Source organism: Coregonus lavaretus (assembly GCF_964263955.1).
Source record: "Coregonus lavaretus genome assembly, chromosome: 23".
In the NCBI taxonomy this organism is placed as follows: domain Eukaryota; kingdom Metazoa; phylum Chordata; class Actinopteri; order Salmoniformes; family Salmonidae; genus Coregonus; species Coregonus lavaretus.
This window is the reverse complement of record NC_140010.1, coordinates 10,129,152-10,149,145: the sequence shown is the minus strand read 5'-3', so window position 1 is coordinate 10,149,145 and position 19,994 is coordinate 10,129,152. Positions and strand designations below refer to the sequence as shown.

The 19,994-nt window shown below is 44.5% G+C and overlaps 1 protein-coding gene across 1 annotated transcript in view; it reads left to right on the top strand.

The window, feature by feature from the left end:
* Positions 1-19,994, top strand: part of carmil3 (capping protein regulator and myosin 1 linker 3) — a gene marked incomplete at its 5' end in the record, with an annotated part of 52,237 nt that overhangs the window by 28,148 nt on the left and 4,095 nt on the right. Inside the window, 19 exons of the mRNA XM_084188313.1 lie at positions 484-593; positions 685-762; positions 1,362-1,438; positions 3,022-3,126; positions 3,547-3,616; positions 4,377-4,458; positions 4,562-4,658; positions 4,743-4,797; positions 13,565-13,737; positions 13,989-14,057; positions 14,412-14,505; positions 14,692-14,790; positions 14,885-15,004; positions 15,102-15,215; positions 15,442-15,617; positions 15,739-15,826; positions 15,998-16,111; positions 16,195-16,261; positions 19,173-19,360. Of these exons, the coding sequence (XP_084044439.1) occupies positions 484-593; positions 685-762; positions 1,362-1,438; positions 3,022-3,126; positions 3,547-3,616; positions 4,377-4,458; positions 4,562-4,658; positions 4,743-4,797; positions 13,565-13,737; positions 13,989-14,057; positions 14,412-14,505; positions 14,692-14,790; positions 14,885-15,004; positions 15,102-15,215; positions 15,442-15,617; positions 15,739-15,826; positions 15,998-16,111; positions 16,195-16,261; positions 19,173-19,360 (1,976 nt within the window). The remainder of the gene's footprint in view (positions 1-483; positions 594-684; positions 763-1,361; positions 1,439-3,021; positions 3,127-3,546; positions 3,617-4,376; positions 4,459-4,561; positions 4,659-4,742; positions 4,798-13,564; positions 13,738-13,988; positions 14,058-14,411; positions 14,506-14,691; positions 14,791-14,884; positions 15,005-15,101; positions 15,216-15,441; positions 15,618-15,738; positions 15,827-15,997; positions 16,112-16,194; positions 16,262-19,172; positions 19,361-19,994) is intronic.

Genomic DNA, 19,994 nt, shown 5'->3' with positions numbered 1-19,994 from the left:
GTTATAGCACAGGGCTAAGTTACTAACAGTTTGGTATAGCACAGGGCTGAGTTACTAACAGTCTTTGCTCCATTGCTCTAACTGTAGCCTTTCGTTCCAGGCTTCAAAGCCAACATGAAAGTACAAAGTCTTGTACTGCAAGTCTGCTGTCATCTTCGCCAAACGTTATTAATTAGGATTTATTGAGTTCACTTTCTTACTAAACCTGCTCTTGTTACTATTTTGTTTCTCTTAAGAAGAAACTGTATTTTCTGCAGGGAAGAGATTTAAAAATAGATTTTAATGGGCTGCTCTAATGTAATGGGCCGATAGGCATATTTGTGTTTTGGTTTCAGATGGAGAGTTTTATGTGATTAGTGGTTGGCTCTGATAGTTGTCTGGTTAATAGTGCTGATCTGGTACTCTTTCCCTCCCCTGCTGCAGTTACTGTATTTCTCTATGTCAACAGACTATTTTTTAATTCACTCCTTCCATCTCTCTCAGCTGTGGTGTCTCTCTCCCAAGCCCTCTGCTCCAGTGATGACTACACCAACTCTCTGCTTCACCTGGACCTGAGTAAGAACCCTGGGATTCTGTCTGGGGAGGATGCCACGGTGAGACCCACACATAAACACCACATGTACAGTACACGCATGCAACACACACAAACACACTTTGACTGTCTCTCTGTTTATCACTCTCCAGAACATGTACATGTTCCTAGCCCAGACAAATTGCCTGGTTCATCTGGACCTCTCTGGGACCGACTGCACTGTGGACTCGGTTAGTAGTGTCTCCATTCTGAGTGCTTCATGCTTTGATCATACAGTTAGACTCTTACATACGCTGTCTGATCCATGATCAGGATAGTCTAACTAACACGCATAATGAAGTGGACTTTGTAGTAATTGAAGTGGAAGTGTGGATGTGCTAATTGGGCTATATAACAGTTCTGTGGTTCTACAAACGTATGAGCATGAAATTTCATCTGTATAACTTTGGGAGGAACATTCTGCCCTAAAAACAGGAAGAATATGCCTCTAATGTTGAGCATGAATTTTGTATAGAATATTAGAAAGCTTCTGTTCTGTCATTACTCGTTCCCAACTCACTCACTTGGTTTCATATCTTGTTTTCTCCAGTCTAATCTCCCCTGTCGAGAGTCTGGTGGACTTTGTTAAATTTACATTTTATTTTATTTTATTGTTAATAGATTTGTCAGAACATTTGCATTTTTGCTAACAGATTGTAGTCTTGACTGTTAGCAAAATGATAATGAAACTGCCAAGCTTATTTACATGATTTATATTTGTATGTATTTGTTGTTGTGTAAACACAATGTGATTTACTAATGACAATATATTGGTTTCTCTCCATAACAGTTATTTGGCGCTCTGTTGAGGGGATGTTGTGCTGATCTCTCTTACCTGAATCTCTCCAAGAACTGCTTCTCTCAGAGGTGAGGTGTCTGTCTATCCCCTTGAATGGACCTTAATCCAATTCTATTCACTTAACTTTATTTATCCCTGAGGGGCCACCACCAGTAAGCCTACATGACAGCTTATCATCCCTGAGGAAAGTATCCATGTAGACATTCCAGTAAAGAGTCAGCACAAGACATTCTATCACAGATGGGCATTTACTCCTGTACCTACCACCTAGACCGAATTAGATAGAAATTAGTACAACTGTACAAGTTGCCCCCTCATCTATCTATTCTGTCTCTGGGCCAGTGTTTAACTAGTGTGGATCAGAGCAAGCTGGAGCAGCAGATCATCTCTCATCTGGCCTCCCTCAGGACTGGCAGAGCAGCAACCCCATCTCCGCTCCGCAGATTACTCCATTATGGAAAAGTTTCTGAAAAATGAGACTAATTTTAGAAGGGAATTATTGTTCAAATCCCCAGGCTATCGCGCCAGCATTTTCTCGCTCACCCACTCACCTCCCTCGCTCCAGCTCTCTTCTCTCTACTATTTCTCTCTCTCTCATTCTACTATTAATATAAATCTCTATCTCACCCTCCTCTCCATCCTCTCATGCCTCTCTTTCTCTATTGTATCTCTCTCTTGCTTGTTTTCTCGCTCACTCGCTCTCCCTCCCTCTCTGTGTGTCTGTCCTTCACTAGGTCATGGTAATCAGCTGTATGTGTGGCAGCAGTCACTGGAGCCGTGGTGGTTCTGCCTGAGCTCTGATCGTGCCACATGAAACGGGACATAAATCTTTTTGAGCTGATAAGAGAGAAAGACTCATGAATATGAACAGCCAGCGCTATTCTCGCTCTCTCTCTTTCTCTCTTTCCTCCAGAGCATTGACTGTAACAGTGTTCAGTGTTTACCCTGGCCCTTCTGTGCTGTGTGTATCTGTTGCTCATCTCTGTGTGACTAAAGCCAGCCGAAGTCCCCTGCCTGCAGCCCCGTCTGACAGGATTTATGCTGATGAGCCCATAGGTCGGATAGCACATGTTGGAAACACAGACCTGTTATCATAATGTCATGCTCTGACATGAGCCCCCATAAACCCCTTGTCCACTATCACTTTCTCTCTCTGTTGCTCTTTCTTTCTCTTTCTGCCTCTTCACTTCCGCTCCCCCCTCTGTTTAATTATTTGAATGGTCAGGCTAAAATGGGTGTTAGTTATGCTGTTCTACAATTTAGGAACATACCGTCCCCTGTATTACAATTAAATGCCTGGATGCTTCTGTTATCTGCAATGGCTCAGAGGACTTTTCTCGACATGCTCAGAATTAGTTTATTCTTCATCTGGTGTACAACCACATCTGGGCCGCTGAAGTGTGTGTCTGGGTCCACAAGGAAAATATTTCACGCCTAGTTGTTAGCAGATGGTTTGATACAAAATAATTTTTGTAAGTTAAACTGTTTCGTGTTGTTCACATTCTCTGACATCATAGTAGTTATTTGAAGGCTTGCCGTTTACTGCAGTTGACTGTGAAATAATGGTGACCTAGCCTTAATGTCTATTCTTCTCACTTCTTAATCTCTCTCTCCCCCTCTCTACCTCTCTCCCTGTCTCTTTCTCTTTCAGGAAAGTGAGGGAGACTCTTCCTGTCTTCAGGCAGTTCTTCAGCTCAGCCTTCAGTCTCACACACATCAACCTGTCTTCTATGAAGATTCCTCTAGACACCCTGAGGTGAGATATGGACTCCGCTCTTGCCAACTGCCAAAATGACGGACTCACTCAGGACCAGCTACCTCAGTCTATAATTTATTTACCTACCCTACATGAATTCTTTAACATGTTTGTTGGTAAATCTAAACTTCCTATCCAGTTTAGATTTTTATTAATTTTTTTACCAGGCCCGTGCATTTCACTTTAAGCACTTACTGGTCCTTGGCGAAGTAGTTTTAGTAATCTCTAAGCTCCTTTTCTCCAAAATCCTTTCAGACAGCTGCAGAACCACTCAGTGTGTGAATAGAAAAGCCACATGGTTTCATTTTAGGAAAATCTATTGAAAATCAGTCACAGTAATTAAGAAATAAATATATGAAATTAGTTTGCTATGCATTGACCTTTCTTGATCGCTTCTCTCTCCCTCCTTCCATTTTTCAGAGCTCTCTTCCTGGGCCTGTCTTCCAATCCTCACATCACTGATTTACACTTGGACATCAGCGGCTGTGAGGTGAAGTGCCCATCTGCTACAGTGTGAAATTACCTTGCCTTCTTGCCTCTCTGTTTGATTGATTTAGTCTTCTCTCTCCTTTCCTCTCTCTCTCTCTCTCTCTCTCTCTCTCTCTCTCTCTCTCTCTCTCTCTCTCTCTCTCTCTCTCTCTCTCTCTCTCTTCTCTTCTCTCTCTCTCTCTCTCTCTCTCTCTCTCTCTCTCTCTCTCTCTCTCTCTCTCTCTCTCTCTCCCTTTTTTCTCTCTCTCCTTCCCCCCTTTCTCTCTCTCTCTCTCTCCTTCCCCCCCTTTCTCTCTCTCCTTCCCCCCCTTTCTCTCTCTCTCTCATTTCCCCCCTTTCTCTCTCTCTCCTTTCCTCTCTCTCTCTCATTTCCTCTCTCTCTCGCTCTCCTTTTCTCTTTCCTCTCCTTTTTTCTCTCGCTCTCCTTTTCTTTCGCGCTCTCTCTCATTTTCTCATTTTTTCTCTCCTTTTCTTTCTCTCGCGCTCTTGCTCTCTCTCCCCTTTTCTCTCCCCTTTTCTCTCTCCTTTTCTCTCTCCTTTCCTCTCTCTCTCTCATTTCCTCTCTCTCTCGCTCTCCTTTTCTCTTTCCTCTCCTTTTTTCTCTCGCTCTCCTTTTCTTTCGCGCTCTCTCTCATTTTCTCATTTTTTCTCTCCTTTTCTTTCTCTCGCGCTCTTGCTCTCTCTCCCCTTTTCTCTCCCCTTTTCTCTCTCCTTTTCTCTCTCTCCTTTTCTCTCGCTCTCTCATTTTCTCTCTCTCTCAGCTGAGGTCTGCAGGTGCCGGGGTGCTCCAGGAGCTGTTTCCTAGAGTGGCCTGCATCGGAACTCTCGACATATCAGACAACGGTGAGAGAGTGACCCTTATGCATGCAACAGTCTTATGGGCCTTTTCAGGGCTAACATATGGCAGTTCATATAGATTATTCTGTGTTTTTGTCTTGGATCTCAGGGTTGGATGGTGACCTGCTGGGGGTCATCCCAGCCTTCTCCAGACACCCCTCCCTCAAACACCTGCTGTTGGGCAAGAACTTCAACATCAAGGGCAGGTAGGGACAGTAATCCATCCGCCACAGGCACTCAAACACGCACTGGGAAGATTTTGTCTAACACTGCCAATTCTTTGTCTGCAGGGTACTACATGAAATTCTGCAGAAACTAGTTCAGCTAGTGCAAGAGGAAGAGTGTGTGAGTTTTATAATGCATTTGAACGCACACCCACTGAGACACACAAACTCTCCTTCGCACTCCATACACGTACGATACAGCTATATTTATGTACTCGCATGTTTAACCTTCTCACCCACACTGTCATACCCTAGTATGATGATGGACTAACGCCATTATTTACTGCTGTTGATGCTGATAACTCACAAATGTAACACAAACATACAGCACTCAAAGACACACACATACACGCACACATGAACACACATGAACACATACACACACACACTAGCGATGTGCTGGTCAGCTGTTTGTTCACCCACCCGCAATTGCTAATAACCTATTCGCAACCGCCCGACTATACGTGATAAAGTGAAAATCTAAGGCCTGCACCCGACCCTAACCCGCAAATATAAAAAAATGCGTTGTACAGTCAGAGATGGCAGTGTTTGTTTTTTTTACTGTCCTTTTTAGATCAAATTTAATTTGTATTGGTCGCATACACATATTTAGCAGATGTTATCGCAGGTGCAGTGAAATGCTTGTATTTCTAGCTCCATCAGTGCAGTAATACCTAAGAATACAAAACAATACACACACATCCCAAAAATTTTAATAAAGGAATTAAGAAATATCAGGACGAGCAATGTCAGAGTCAGGAATATAAATACACTGAACAAAAATATAAACGCAACATGCAACAATTTCAAAGATTTTACTGACTTATAGTTCATAAAAGGAAATCGGTCAATTGAAATTAATTAATTAAGTCTAATCTATGGATTTCACATGCCTGGCAATACAGATATGCATCTGTTGGTCACAGATACCTAAAAAAAAAAGAAGTAGGACCAACATGGGACCAACACTTTACATATTGCATTTATATTTTTGTTCAGTGCATTCTGAGAGTATTCAGACCCCTTATATTTTCCACATTTATTTTGTTACGTTAGAGCCTTATTCTAAAATTGATTAAATAAATTTTTTTCCTCATCAATCTACACACAATACCCGATAATGAGAGAACAAAAAAAGCTTTGTAGAAATGTTGGCACATTTATTAAAAATAAAAACATAAATACCTTATTTACATAAGTATTCAGACCATTTGCTATGATACTCGACATTGAGCTCAGGTGCCTCCTGTTTCCATTGATCATCCTTGATGTTTCTACAACTATAAAGCCTCTAAAGGCCACTCCATTGCACGTCTTCATATTTGACATAATTCAGATAATATGTCTAACAGGGTTGGGGTCAAATCCATTTTAATTCAATTAATTGGACATGATTTGGAAAGGCACACACCTGTCTAGATAAGGTCCCACAGTTGACAGTGCATGTCAGAGCAAAAACCAAGCGATGAGGTCGAAGGAAATGTCCGTAGAGCTCCGAGACAGGATTGTGACGAGGCACAGATCTGGGGAAGGGTACCAAAAAATGTCTGCAGTATTGAAGGTCCCCAAGAACACAGTGGCCTCCATCGTTCTTAAATGGAAGAAGTTTGGAACCACCAAGACTCTTCCTAGAGCTGACCACCCGGCCAAACTGAGCAAACAGGGGAGATTCCTTGGTCAGGGACGTGACCAATAACCCGATGGTCACTCTGACAGAGCTCCAGAGTTCCTCTGTGGAGATGGGAGAACCTTCCAGAAGGACAACTATCTCTGCAGCACTCCACCAATAAGGCCTTTATGGTAGAGTGGCCAGACGGAAGCCACTCCTCAGTAGAAGGCACATGACAGCCTGCTTGGAGTTTGCCAAAAGGCACCTAAAGTACTCTGACCATGAGAAACAAGATTCTCTGGTCTGATGAAACCAATATTTAACTCCTTGGCCTGAATGCCAAACGTCACGTCTGGAGGAAACCTGGCACCATCCCTATGGTGAAGCATGGTGGTGGCAGCATCATGCTGTGGGGATGTTTCTCAGTGGCAGGGACTGGGAGACTAGTCAGGATCGAGGCAAAGATAAACGGAGCAAAGTACAGAGATCCTTGATGAAAACCTGCTCCAGAGAGCTCAGGACCTCCGACTGGGGTGAAAGTTCACCTTACAACAGGACAACGACCCTAAGCACACACCCAAGACAACGCAGGAGTGGCTTCGGGACAAGTCTCTGAATGTCCTTGAGTGGCCTGGCCAGAGCCCAGACTTGAACCCGATCGAACATCTCTGGAGAGACCTGAAAAATAGCTTTGCAGCGACGCTCCCCATCCAACCTGACAGAGCTTGAGAGGATCTGCAGAGAAGAATGGGAGAAACTCCCCAAATACAGGTGTGCCAAGCTTGTAGCGTCATACCCAAGAACACTTGAGGCTAAAATCGCTGCCAAAGGTGCTTCAACAAAGTACTGTGTAAAGGGTCTGAATATTTATGTAAATGTTATAATTCATCTTTTATTTTTATTATACATTTGCAAAAATGTCTAAACATCTGTTTTTGCTTTGTCATTATGGGGTATTGTGTGTAGATTAATGAGGGGAAAAAACAGTTTATCAATTTTAGAATAAGTCTGTAACGTAGCAAAATGTGCAAAAAGTCTGAATACTTTCCAAATGCACTGTAAGTATGACCGGTTTTAAGGAACTTAAAAGCTGTTATAACCACCCAACATGTTTTGATTTCTGTTCTGCTTGGATGCATATTTTATGTGGTTGAAATACTATCAGCTTTTATGATGCTGATAAAGACTGCACAGCCACCTTTACAGACGGTCCCTAACCGTGCATTCATTCTCTCAAGATGCTGAAATAAATAAATAATATTTCTCCACTCCTGTTCCCAAGTCAAAATGTGCATTTGGTGTATCATTTTTTTCTGCAAGAAATGCTTAATTCTGCAGGAGTTAATATTATATTAGGCTATGTGAGAGGTTATAGACCTACAGTCAGTGTCCAGATTTCAGCTTGTTACCTGTATAAAAGAAACCTCTCCACAGAAGCAATCAATCAGATTCCAAACTCTCCACCATGGCCAAGACCAAAGAGCTCTCCAAGGATGTCAGGGACAAGATTGTAGACCTACACAAGGCCTGAATGGGCTACAAGACCATCGGCAAGCAGCTTGGGAGAAGGTGACAACAGTTGGTGCGATTATTCGCAAATGGAAGAAACACAAAAGAACTGTCAATCTCCCTCGGCCTGGGGCTCCATGCAAGATCTCACCTCGTGGAGTTACAATGATCATGAGAACGGTGAGGAATCAGCCCAGAACTACACGGGAGGATCTTGTCAATGATCTCAAGGCAGCTGGGACCATAGTCACCAAGAAAACAATTGGTAACACACTACGCTGTGAAGGACTGAAATCCTGCAGCGCCCGCAAGGTCCCCCTATTCAAGAAAGCACATATACAGTGGGGGGAAAAAGTATTTAGTCAGCCACCAATTGTGCAAGTTCTCCCACTTAAAAAGATGAGAGGCCTGTAATTTTCATCATAGGTACACGTCAACTATGACAGACAAAATGAGAAAAAAATTCCAGAAAATCACATTGTAGGATTTTTAATGAATTTATTTGCAAATTATGGTCGAAAATAAGTATTTGGTCAATAACAAAAGTTTCTCAATACTTTGTTACATACCCTTTGTTGGCAATGACACAGGTCAAACGTTTTCTGTAAGTCTTCACAAGGTTTTCACACACTGTTGCTGGTATTTTGGCCCATTCCTCCATGCAGATCTCCTCTAGAGCAGTGATGTTTTGGGGCTGTCGCTGGGCAACACAGACTTTCAACTCCCTCCAAAGATGTTCTATGGGGTTGAGATCTGGAGACTGGCTAGGCCACTCCAGGACCTTGAAATGCTTCTTACGAAGCCACTCCTTCGTTGCCCGGGCGGTGTGTTTGGGATCATTGTCATGCAGAAAGACCCAGCCACGTTTCATCTTCAATGCCCTTGCTGATGGAAGGAGGTTTTCACTCAAAATCTCACGATACATGGCCCCATTCATTCTTTCCTTTACACGGATCAGTCGTCCTGGTCCCTTTGCAGAAAAACAGCCCCAAAGCATGATGTTTCCACCCCCATGCTTCACAGTAGGTATGGTGTTCTTTGGATGCAACTCGGCATTCTTTGTCCTCCCAACACAACGAGTTGAGTTTTTACCAAAAAAATCTATTTTGGTTTCATCTGACCATATGACATTCTCCCAATCCTCTTCTGGATCATCCAAATGCACTCTAGCAAACTTCAGACGGGCCTGGACATGTACTGGCTTAAGCAGGGGGACACGTCTGGCACTGCAGGATTTGAGTCCCTGGCGAAGTAGTGTGTTACTGATGGTAGGCTTTGTTACTTTGGTCCCAGCTCTCTGCAGGTCATTCACTAGGTCCCCCCCCCCCCCCCCCCCCCCCGTGTGGTTCTGGGATTTTTGCTCACCGTTCTTGTGATCATTTTGACCCCACGGAGTGAGATCTTGTGTGGAGCCCCAGATTGAGGGAGAATATCAGTGGTCTTGTATGTCTTCCATTTCCTAATAATTGCTCCCACAGTTGATTTCTTCAAACCAAGCTGCTTACCTATTGCAGATTCAGTCTTCCCAGCCTGGTGCAGGTCTACAATTTTGTTTCTGGTGTCCTTTGACAGCTCTTTGGTCTTGGCCATAGTGGAGTTTGGAGTGTGACTGTTTGAGGTTGTGGACAGGTGTCTTTTATACTGATAACAAGTTCAAACAGGTGCCATTAATACAGGTAACGAGTGGAGGACAGAGGAGCCTCTTAAAGAAGAAGTTACAGGTCTGTGAGAGCCAGAAATCTTGCTTGTTTGTAGGTGACCAAATACTTATTTTCCACCATAATTTGCAAATAAATTCATAAAAAATCCTACAATGTGATTTTCTGGATTTTTTTTCTCAATTTGTCTGTCATAGTTGACGTGTACCTATGATGAAAATTACAGGCCCCTCTCATCTTTTTAAGTGGGAGAACTTGCACAATTGGTGGCTGATTTAAATAATTGTTTTCCCAACTGTACAGGCCCGTCTGAAGTTTGCCAATGAACATCCAAATGATTCAGAGGAGAACTGGGTGAAAGTGTTGTGGTCAGATGAGACCAAAATCGAGCTCTTTGGCATCAACTCAACTCGCCGTGTTTGGAGGAGGAGGAATGCTGCCTATGACCCCAAGAACACCATCCCCACCGTCAAACATGGAGGTGGAAACATTATGCTTTGGGGGTGTTTTTCTGCTAAGGGGACAGGACAACTTCACCGCATCAAAGGGACGATGGACGGGGACATGTACCGTCAAATCTTGGGTGAGAACCTCCTTCCCTCAGCCAGGGCATTGAAAATGGGTTGTGGATGGGTATTCCAGCATGACAATGACCCAAAACACACGGCCAAGGCAACAAAGGAGTGGCTCAAGAAGAAGCACATTAAGGTCCTGGAGTGGCCTAGCCAGTCTCCAGACCTTAATCCCATAGAAAATCTGTGGAGGGAGCTGAAGGTTCGAGTTGCCAAACGTCAGCCTCGAAACCTTAATGACTTGGAGAAGATCTGCAAAGAGGAGTGGGACAAAATCCATCCTGAGATGTGTGCAAACCTGGTGGCCAACTACAAGAAACGTCTGACCTCTGTGATTGCCAACAAGGGTTTTGCCACCAAGTACTAAGTCATGTTTTGCAGAGGGGTCAAATACTTATTTCCCTCATTTAAAATGCAAATCAATTTATAACATTTTTGACATGCGTTTTTCTGGATTTTTTTGTTGTTATTCTGTCTCTCACTGTTCAAATAAACCTATCATTAAAATTATAGACTGATTTATGTCTTTGTCAGTGGGCAAACGTACAAAATTAACAGGGGATCAAATACTTTTTTCCCTCACTGTAAATTCATTTAATTTTGTCTCAACGTTAACTTTTTCAGCCCAAGTTCCCAAAAAAAGGAAATATAACATTTACATAAGTATTCAGACCCTTTACTTAGTACTTTGTTGAAGAACCTTTGGCAGCAATTACAGCCTTGAGTCTTCTTGGGTATGACGCTACAAGCTTGGCACACCTGTATTTGTGGAGTTTCTCCCATTCTTCTCTGCAGATCCTCTCAAGCTCTGTCAGGTTGGATGGGGAGCGTCGCTGCAAAGCTATTTTCAGGTCTCTCCAAAGATGTTCGATCGGGTTCAAGTCCGGGCTCTGGCTGGGCCACTCAAGGACATTCAGAGACTTGTCCCGAAGCCACTCCTGCGTCGTCTTGGCTGTGTGCTTAGGGTCGTTGTCCTGTTGTAAGGTGAACCTTCACCCCAGTCTGAGGTCCTGAGCTCTCAGGAACAGGTTTTCATAAAGGATTTCTCTGTACTTTGCTCTGTTCATCTTTCCCTCGATCCTGACTATTCTCCCAGTCCCTGCCGCTGAGCAACATCCCCACAGCATGATGCTGCCACCACCATGCTTCACCTTAGAGATTATGCCAGGTTTCCTCCAGATGTGATGCTTGGCATTCAGGCCAAAGAGTTCCATCTTGGTTTCATCAGACCAGAGAAACTTGTTTCTCATGGTCTGAGTCTATAGGTGCCTTTTGGCAAACTCCAAGCAGGCTGTCATGTGCCTTTTACTGAGGAGTGGCTTCCGTCTGGATACTCTACCATAAAGGCCTGATTGGTGGAGTGCTGCAGAGATGGTTGTCCTTCTGGAAGGTTTTCTCATCTCCACGGAGGAACTCTGGAGCTCTGTCAGAGTGACCATCGGGTTCTTGGTCACCTCCCTGACCAAGGCCCTTCTCCCCCAATTGCTCAGTTTTGCCAGGCGGCCAGCTCTCGGAAGAGTCTTGGTGGTTCCAAACTTCTTCCATTTAAAAATGATGGAGGCCACTGTGTTCTTGGGGACCTTCAATGCAGCAGACATTTTTTGGATGATCAATGGAAACAGGATGCACCTGCGCTCAATTTCGAGTCTCATAGCAAAGGGTCTGAATACTTAAGGTATTTTGGTTTTTTATTTTTAAAACATTTGCAGAAATGTCTAAACACCTGTTTTCTCTGTCATTATGTGGTATTGTGTGTAGATTGAGGAAATCAATTTAATGATTTTTAGAATAAGGCTGTAACGTAACAAAATGTGGAAAAAGTAAAGGGGTCTGAATACTTTCCGAATGCACGTTATTGCACAAGAATTATACATTCATGGATTTTTTTTAGTGGTTGTTTTCTCTTTATTCAACCCGCCACCTCCATTCATACACACTATTTCATGACCCTAAACCCGACCGCCCTGCAGATAACCCGCAGTCCCCACGGTTATTTGAGTCAACCCGCGCCTCACGCACTCACACATACATACAGTACCAGTCAAAAGTTTGGACACACCTACCCATTCAAGGGTTTTTCTTTATTTTTACTATTTTCTACATTGTGGAACAGTAGTGAAGACATAAAAACGATGAAATAACACATGGAATCATGTAGTAACCAAATCCAAAATATTTTTTTCTTTGAGATTCTTCAAATAGCCACCCTTTGCCTTGATAACAGCTTTGCACACGCTTGGCATTCTCTCAACCAGCCTCACCTGGAATGCTTTTCCAACAGTCTTGAAGGAGTTCCCACATATGCTGAGCACTTGTTGGCTGCTTTTCCTTCACTTCGGGCCGACTCATCCCAAACCATCTCAATTGGGTTGAGGTTGGGGGATTGTGGAGGCCAGGTCATCTGATGCAGCACTCCCTCACTCTCCTTCTTGGTAAAATAGCCCTTACACAGCCTGGAGGTGTGTTGGGTCATTGTCCTGTTGAAAAAAAAATGATTGTCCCACTAAGCCCAAACCAGAAGGGATGGCGTATCGTATGGTAGCCATGCTGGTTAAGTGTGCCTTGAATTCTAAATAAATCACAGACAGTGTCACCAGCAAAGCACCCCCACACCATAACACTTCCACCTCCATGCTTTACGGTGGGAAATACACATGCGGAGATCATCCGTTCACCCACACCACATCTCACAAAGACACAGCGGTTGGAAACAAAAATCTCCAATTTGGACTCCAGACCAAAGGACACATTTCTACCGGTCTAATGTCCATTGCTCGTGTTTCTTGGCCCAAGCAAGCCTCTTCTTCTTATTGGTGTCCTTTTAGTAGTGGTTTCTTTGCAGCAATTTGACCATGAAGGCCTGATTCACACAGTCTCCTCTAAACAGTTGATGTTGAGATGTGTCAGTTACTTGAACTCTGTGAAGCATTTATTTGGGCTGCCATTTCTGAGGCTGGTAACTCTCTAAAGAACTTATCCTCTGCAGCAGAGGTAACTCTGGGTCTTCCATTCCTGTGGCAATCCTCATGAGAGCCAGTTTCATCATAGTGCTTGATGGTTTTTGCGACTGCACTTGAAGAAACTTTAAAAGTTCTTGATATTTTCCGTATTGACTGACCTTCATGTCTTAAAGTAATGATGGACTGTCGTTTCTCTTTGCTTATTTGAGCTGTTCTTGCCATAATATGGACTTGGTCTTTTACCAAATAGGGCTATCTTCTGTGTACCCCCCCTACCTTGTCACAACACAACTGATTGGATCAAATGCATTAAGGAAAGAAATTCCACAAATTAACTTTTAAGAAGGCACACCTTTCTTCACTATTATATTTATATATATATATATATATATATATATAATGTAAAAAATAGTAAAAAGAAAGAAAAATCCTTGAATGAGTAGGTGTCTCCAAACTTTTGACTGTTATTGTACATACACACATCCTTCACTTTGAGAGCCTAGGCCATTAACCTCTCTTGCCCCTTCTCGCTCTCCCTCTCTCCTTTTCTCCATCCCTCTATCCATCCCTCTTTTCTCAGGCCCTGCAGTCCCTCTCTCTGGCTGACTCGCGCCTGCGCTCTCGGGGCACAGTGCTGGTGAATGCTCTGGGAAGCAATGCTTGCCTGCGCAAGGTGGACCTGAGCGGGAACAGCCTGGAGGATGCGGGAGCTAAGATGCTCAGCAAAGCCCTGCAAATCAATGCTACACTCAGGTAAGAGAGGGGGAGGGAGGGAGATGGGGGAGCTCATTATACAGTTGCTATGCTGTAGGTAATGCAGTGATAATGTAATGAGACGGTTTGTGTTATGGCTGTGCAGTACACTCTGTAGTGAACACACGTATTAGCACTTCTAAGGTTATTCATGTTTTGCAATTCTGAATTTGTAATTTGACGGGTGTCGTGTAGACGTAGTTCTTAAGTCAATTATTGATCTAATTCTGTCCCCATTTGATCCTACTAAGGAGTGTGACGTGGGATCGCAATAACACAACGGCTACAGGATTCCAAGATGTGGCTCGGGCCCTGGAACAGTAAGACACAGACACACAGACCCTCTCTTCCACTCACTCAAACAAACTTGAACACGAGAGACTGTCATAAAATTCCAAAGACAGATGTATCTTTGAGCTTGCCTTGCAGTCAAGTGTTTGTCATTGCACAGCATTTCATCAGCACTCTGATCTGTTTGTGCGGCAGGGCTGCCTGTGTGAGTTCTAGTGACAAGGATTCACATAAAGAGGCCAATATATTAGAGCGATATCCACTACTGCCTCAAGCTTTTCCATTCTGTACTAGTTAAAGGCAAGGTAGCTGTAATTATTCATATCAAAGGTATGGATTTTTAATGATTCTTCTTTTATCCCTTTCTCACTCTCTCTTTACAGTAACTTCACCCTGCAGTACATGCCCATCCCCCTCAGTGATGTCACACAGGCATACCGAAGCGCACCTGAGAAGATTGACCAAGCACTGACCAAGGTTGGTCACCTGGGGGTGTGATATCACCCCATGACCTAATCACACCATGACATCATGACTGTTGTCAACAGCTTATGTCTCATATCCATCTCTCATATGTTCTTATTTCTCCTCTGTTCATTTTACTTTGTAAAACCATTTCTTCTCTCTTTCACACTTCGTCTTTCATCTCCCTCTGTCTGTCAGATCCAGCGTGCTCTGCTGAGGAACAACCAGACCCAGAGGTTCTCTCAGAAACAGGCTCTGCGTCTACACCAGGGCCTGGTGACCAGCACTGCTGAACAGGTACAAATACTGTGTGCACTGTGATCTTTACGAGAAGACAATCTTTGAGGCAAAACTCCACAGACTGATGGAAGTGTGTATGTGTGTGTGTCAGGTGATGGAGCGGCTGTGTGTGCGTGTGCACCAGCAGGTGTGTGTTCTCCGAGGCTTAGAGGAAGGAAAGGAGCTGCAGGCTGCCAGACAGGTCCTGAAGGAGGCCAGAAACTCCCGTGCGGTAAGTATGTGTGTTAGTGTGTATTATAAACCACTCTCTCTCAGCTATACTGTGTGTGTGTGTTTATATATTCTAAGCTCCTCTCTCTCCTTCTCAGCTATACCCGTCTCTGTGTGAACTGGTTCATGTTCTCTCAGTGGACGGGCCTGTCAGACAGAAATTGGACTTTCTGGCAGGAGAGCTGACCAAGGCTGCTGATAAGGAACTACAGGTAGACTACTCAACACTCCTCTCCCCCTGCATGGTTGGAGTTGGACTATGATGAATTAATTCAGAAACAGATACTGTAGATGGATAGATGCATTCTCTTCCAGGAAATCTGGTCAAGGTTGCTGATAAGGAAATACGGGTACTGTGATTCTTATCAGAGACAGGACTTATTGAATGAGGGACTAACACATTGATTGCTATATTGACTGACTTCCTTTTATTCCCAGGTGATAGTGGACTCCATGGTGTCTCTGTGTCAGGAGCTGTGTCCCATGTCCTCCTCTGCAGCAGAGAGACTCAACCCTCCGCTCTCCTCCATCTCAGAACGCGTCTCCATCCCTCGCTCCACCATCCGCACCGCCCTGATGGAAAGAGCAGCACAGGACATCAACAGAGCCCTGGAGTAAGTGTGGGAGGGAAAAAAAGCAAGAGGGGATGAAAAGTGTCTAGACTAAAGAAGAAGGAATTTGAAGGAAGAATATTCTCTCTCTCTCTCTCTCTCTCTCTCTCTCTCTCTCTCTCAGGGAGGTGAAGCTGTCTGTGGTCTCCTATCTGACCAACTCCATAGTGGATCAGATCCTTCAGGAGCTCTACACCACTCACAAAACCCTGGTACTAACACACACACTATCTCTCTCCATCTGTGTCTCTGAGAGTCTTTATCTGGCTGAGAATTATGCAAATGTATCTATAACAGTGACTTAGTGCAGTCTCAGTTTTGTCTACTCTTTTTCTCACACCAGTTCATGTAGTCTTAACAAGTAGATGGCTTTGTTTTCTCAGCTTCGTCAGGTGTCCCAGGTGAAGCGTTGGGATGATGGAGGAACAGGCAGACACACCATCAGAATCACAGACTCACTGGACTTCCCTGATGAGGAAGGTCTGGGCATGAACATCGTAAGTGTGTGGGTGGTTGTACGTGTATGAGTGCATTTTTCCATTGCTCTATCACGTTGCCTTTCCTTTCTGTGTCTTACTAGGACACTATTGCCATCAAGAAGCGCAGCGCCAGAACCCGAAGGATTCGGCCAGTGTCCACCAGACTGAGTAAGCTCACCTGATTAACTAAATCAATGGATAAACCGCTTCTACCCTCTGTTCTATTGGTGAACGTGCAATCACCAGAGAATAAACTGGACGAGCTCCATTCGAGACTATCCTATCAACATGATCTGAAGAACTGTAATATACTATGTTTCTCCGAGACGTATCTGAACAAGGACATGGAAAATATAAATCTAGCAGTTTTTTCTATACATTGGCAGGACAGAACGGCAGCGTCGGGCAAACTCAAGGGTGGTGGTTTGTCTCTAATCTCTAATATTAAGGAAGTCTTGAGGTTCTGCTCACCCGAGTTAGAATACCTCATGATAAGCTGTAGACCATACTATTTATCAAGAGAGTTTATCTATATTTTTTGTAACGGTCTATTTACCATCACAAACTGATGCTGCCACTAAGACCGCACTGAACCAGCTGTATAGGGCCATAAGCAAACAAGAAAATGCCCAGAGGCGGCGCTCCTAGTGGTCGGTGATTTTAATGCAGGAAATCTGAAATCCGTTGCACCTAATTTCTACCTGAATGTCACTTGTGCAACTAGAGGCAAAAAATCACTTTTACTCCACACACAGAGATACATACAAAGCTCTCCCTCGCCCTCCATTTGGCAAATATGACCATAACTATATCCTTCTGATTCCTGCTTACAAGCAAAAACTCAAACAGGAAGTACCAGTGACTCGCTCAATATGGAAGTGGTCCGACGACACGGATGCTAAGCTACAGGACTGTTTCGCTAGCACAGACTGGAATATGTTCCGGGATTCATCCGATGGTATTGAGGAGTTTACCACATCAGTCACCGGCTTCATTAGTAAGTGCATCGATGACGTCGTCCCCTCAGTGACCATACGTACATATCTCAACCAGAAGCCATGGATTACAGGCAACATCCGTACTGAACTAAAGGCTGGAGCTGCCGCTTTGAAGGAGCGGACACTCATTCGTACGCTTATAATAAATCCTTATACGCCATCCGACGAACCATCAAACAAGAAAAGCGTCAAAACAGGACTACGATAGAATCCTACTTCACTTGCAAACTATCACAAATTACAAAGGGAAACCCAGCCGCAGGCTGCCGAGTGACGCAAGCCTACCAGATGAGCTAAATGCAATTCTATGCTCGCTTCGAGGCAAGCAACACCGAATCTTGCATGGGAGCACCAGCCGTTCCGGACGACTGTGATCACGCACTCCATAGCCGATGTCAGTAAGACCTTTAAACAGGTTAACATTAACAAAGCCGCGGGGCCAGACGAATTACCAGGATGCCTACTCAGAGCGTGCGCTGACCAGCTGGCATGTGTCTTCACTGACATTTTCAACCTCTCCCTGATCCAGTCTGTAATACCTACAGGTTTCAAGCAGACCACCATAGTCCCTGTGCCCAAGAATGCCAAGGTAACCTGTCTAAATGACTACAGCCTCGTAGCACTCACATCTGTAGCCATGAAATGCTTTAAAAGGCTGGTCATGGCTCCCATCAACACCATCATCCCAGACACACTGGACCCACTCCAATTCGCATACCGCCCCAACAGATCCACAGATGACGAAATCTATATTGCACTCCACACTGCCCTTTCCCACCTGGACAAAAGTAACACCTACGTGAGAATGCTGTTCATTGACTACAGCTCAGCATTCAACACCATAGTGCCCTCCAAGCTCATCACTAAGCTAAGGATCCTGGGACTGAACACCTCCCTCTGCAACTGGATCCTGGACTTCCTAACGGGCCAACCCCAGGTGGTGAGGGTAGACAACAACACACGCTGGCCCTCAACATGGGGGCCCCTCAGGGGTGCGTGCTTAGTCCCCTTCTGTACTCCCTGTTCACCCACAACTGCGTGGCCGCACACAACTCCAACACCATCATTAAGTTTGGCGACGATAAAACGGTGGTAAGCTTGATCACCGACAACGATGAGACAGCCTATAGGGAAGAGGTCAGAGACCTGGCAGCCTCTCCCTCAACGTCAGCAAGAGAAAGGAACTGATCGTAGACTACAGAAAACGGAAGGGCCGAGCATGCCCCCCATTCACATCGACAGGGCTGTAGTGGAGCGGGTCGAGCGCTTCAAGTTCCTCGGTGTCCACATCACTAAGGACCTATCATGGTCCAAACGAACCAACACAGTTGTGAAGAGGGCATGAAAACGCCTCGTCCCCCTCAGGAGGCTGAAAGGATTGTACGGGTCTACCATTGAAAGCATCTTGACTGGCTGCATCACCGCTTGGTATAGCAACTGCTTGTTATCCGACTACAAGGTGCTACAGAGAATAGTGCGTGCCACCCAGGACCTCTATACCAGGTGGTGTCAGAGGAAGGCCCTAAAAATTGTCAAAGACTCCAGCCACCCAAGTCTTAGACTGTTCTCTCTGCTAGTGCATTGCAAGCGGTACCGGAGCACCAAGTCTGGGACAAAAAGGCTCCTGAACAGCTTCTACCCCCAAGTCACAATACTGCTGAACAGTCGCTACCCCGACTATTTACTCACATTACATACGCTCACACACACAAAACACACATACATGTATATTGACACACACACACTTTCACACCCTTCACATACGCTGCTGATACTCTGTTTATTATCTATCCTGATTGCCTAGTCACTTTTACCCCTACATACATGAAAATATTACCTCAACTACCTCGTACCCCTGCACATTGACTCGGTACTGGTACTCCTTGTATATAGCCTCGCTATTGTTATTTTATTGTGTTACTATTTCCTTTTTTATTTCGTACATTTTTCGTACTTTTTAACTATGCATTGTTGGGAAAAGGCTCGTACGTAAGCATTTCACGGTTAAGTCTACACCTGTTGTATTCGGCGCATGAGACAAATACAATTTGATTTGACCCAACTCTCTTTCCCTCTCTCAGGTCTGGGTGATGATCCCACCTCCTCCCCTCCTCCCTCAGCCCTGTCTCATTCTGCCCCCCTGTCCCGCTCAGCATCATGGGAGTGTCTATCCACACTGCCTACCCATGGTGCACCACTGCGCCACGTGACGAACGCCAGGCCGCGGCCCCCTCGAAGGCACAGCCGAGGACAAGTCCCTCTGGACACAGTGAGTCCCTTTTTGGCTCATAGCAACCTCTAGGACTTTCCACCATATCGTTTATGCAATACCTGTCCAACCTTCTCATATCTTCACAAGTGCCTAGGGGGTATGGGCGAGGGGTGAATGCTGGACCTAGCATCTGAGTCAAACAGGGTTTACATTATTGTCTATTTACCTCAGTTAAAATCCACTTTCCTTTTATTCTCAAATTTGTCATCCTGTTTTTTTTCATGACAGTGGCATTCCAAAAATAAGTTCCTTTATGACTGTGAATCTGTTGCATTGTTTATGACATTCTCCAATCTGCAATGCACTGAGGCAACGTTTGTCTTTGTTTTGTTTAGTAGTTAGAAGCATTTCTAAATCGGTACAAACCAAGTTAGTGAGCTGGTAATGAGGAATCATGTTGAGCTCTGAATAGAAGATCTCTCTATTGGCAGGCTGTCAGATTCCTCAGCTGCATCCCAATGGCACCCTTTTTTCTAAATATTGCACTTCTTTTGACCCAGAGGCTTATGGGCCCTAGTCAAAAGTAGTCCTCTATATAAGGAATAGTCCTACAGCCAGTCATTGTAAATGATAATTGGCTGTGTCAGCACTGCAGTAGTTTCAGTGAGACCGAAACATTGTGTTGGTGGCT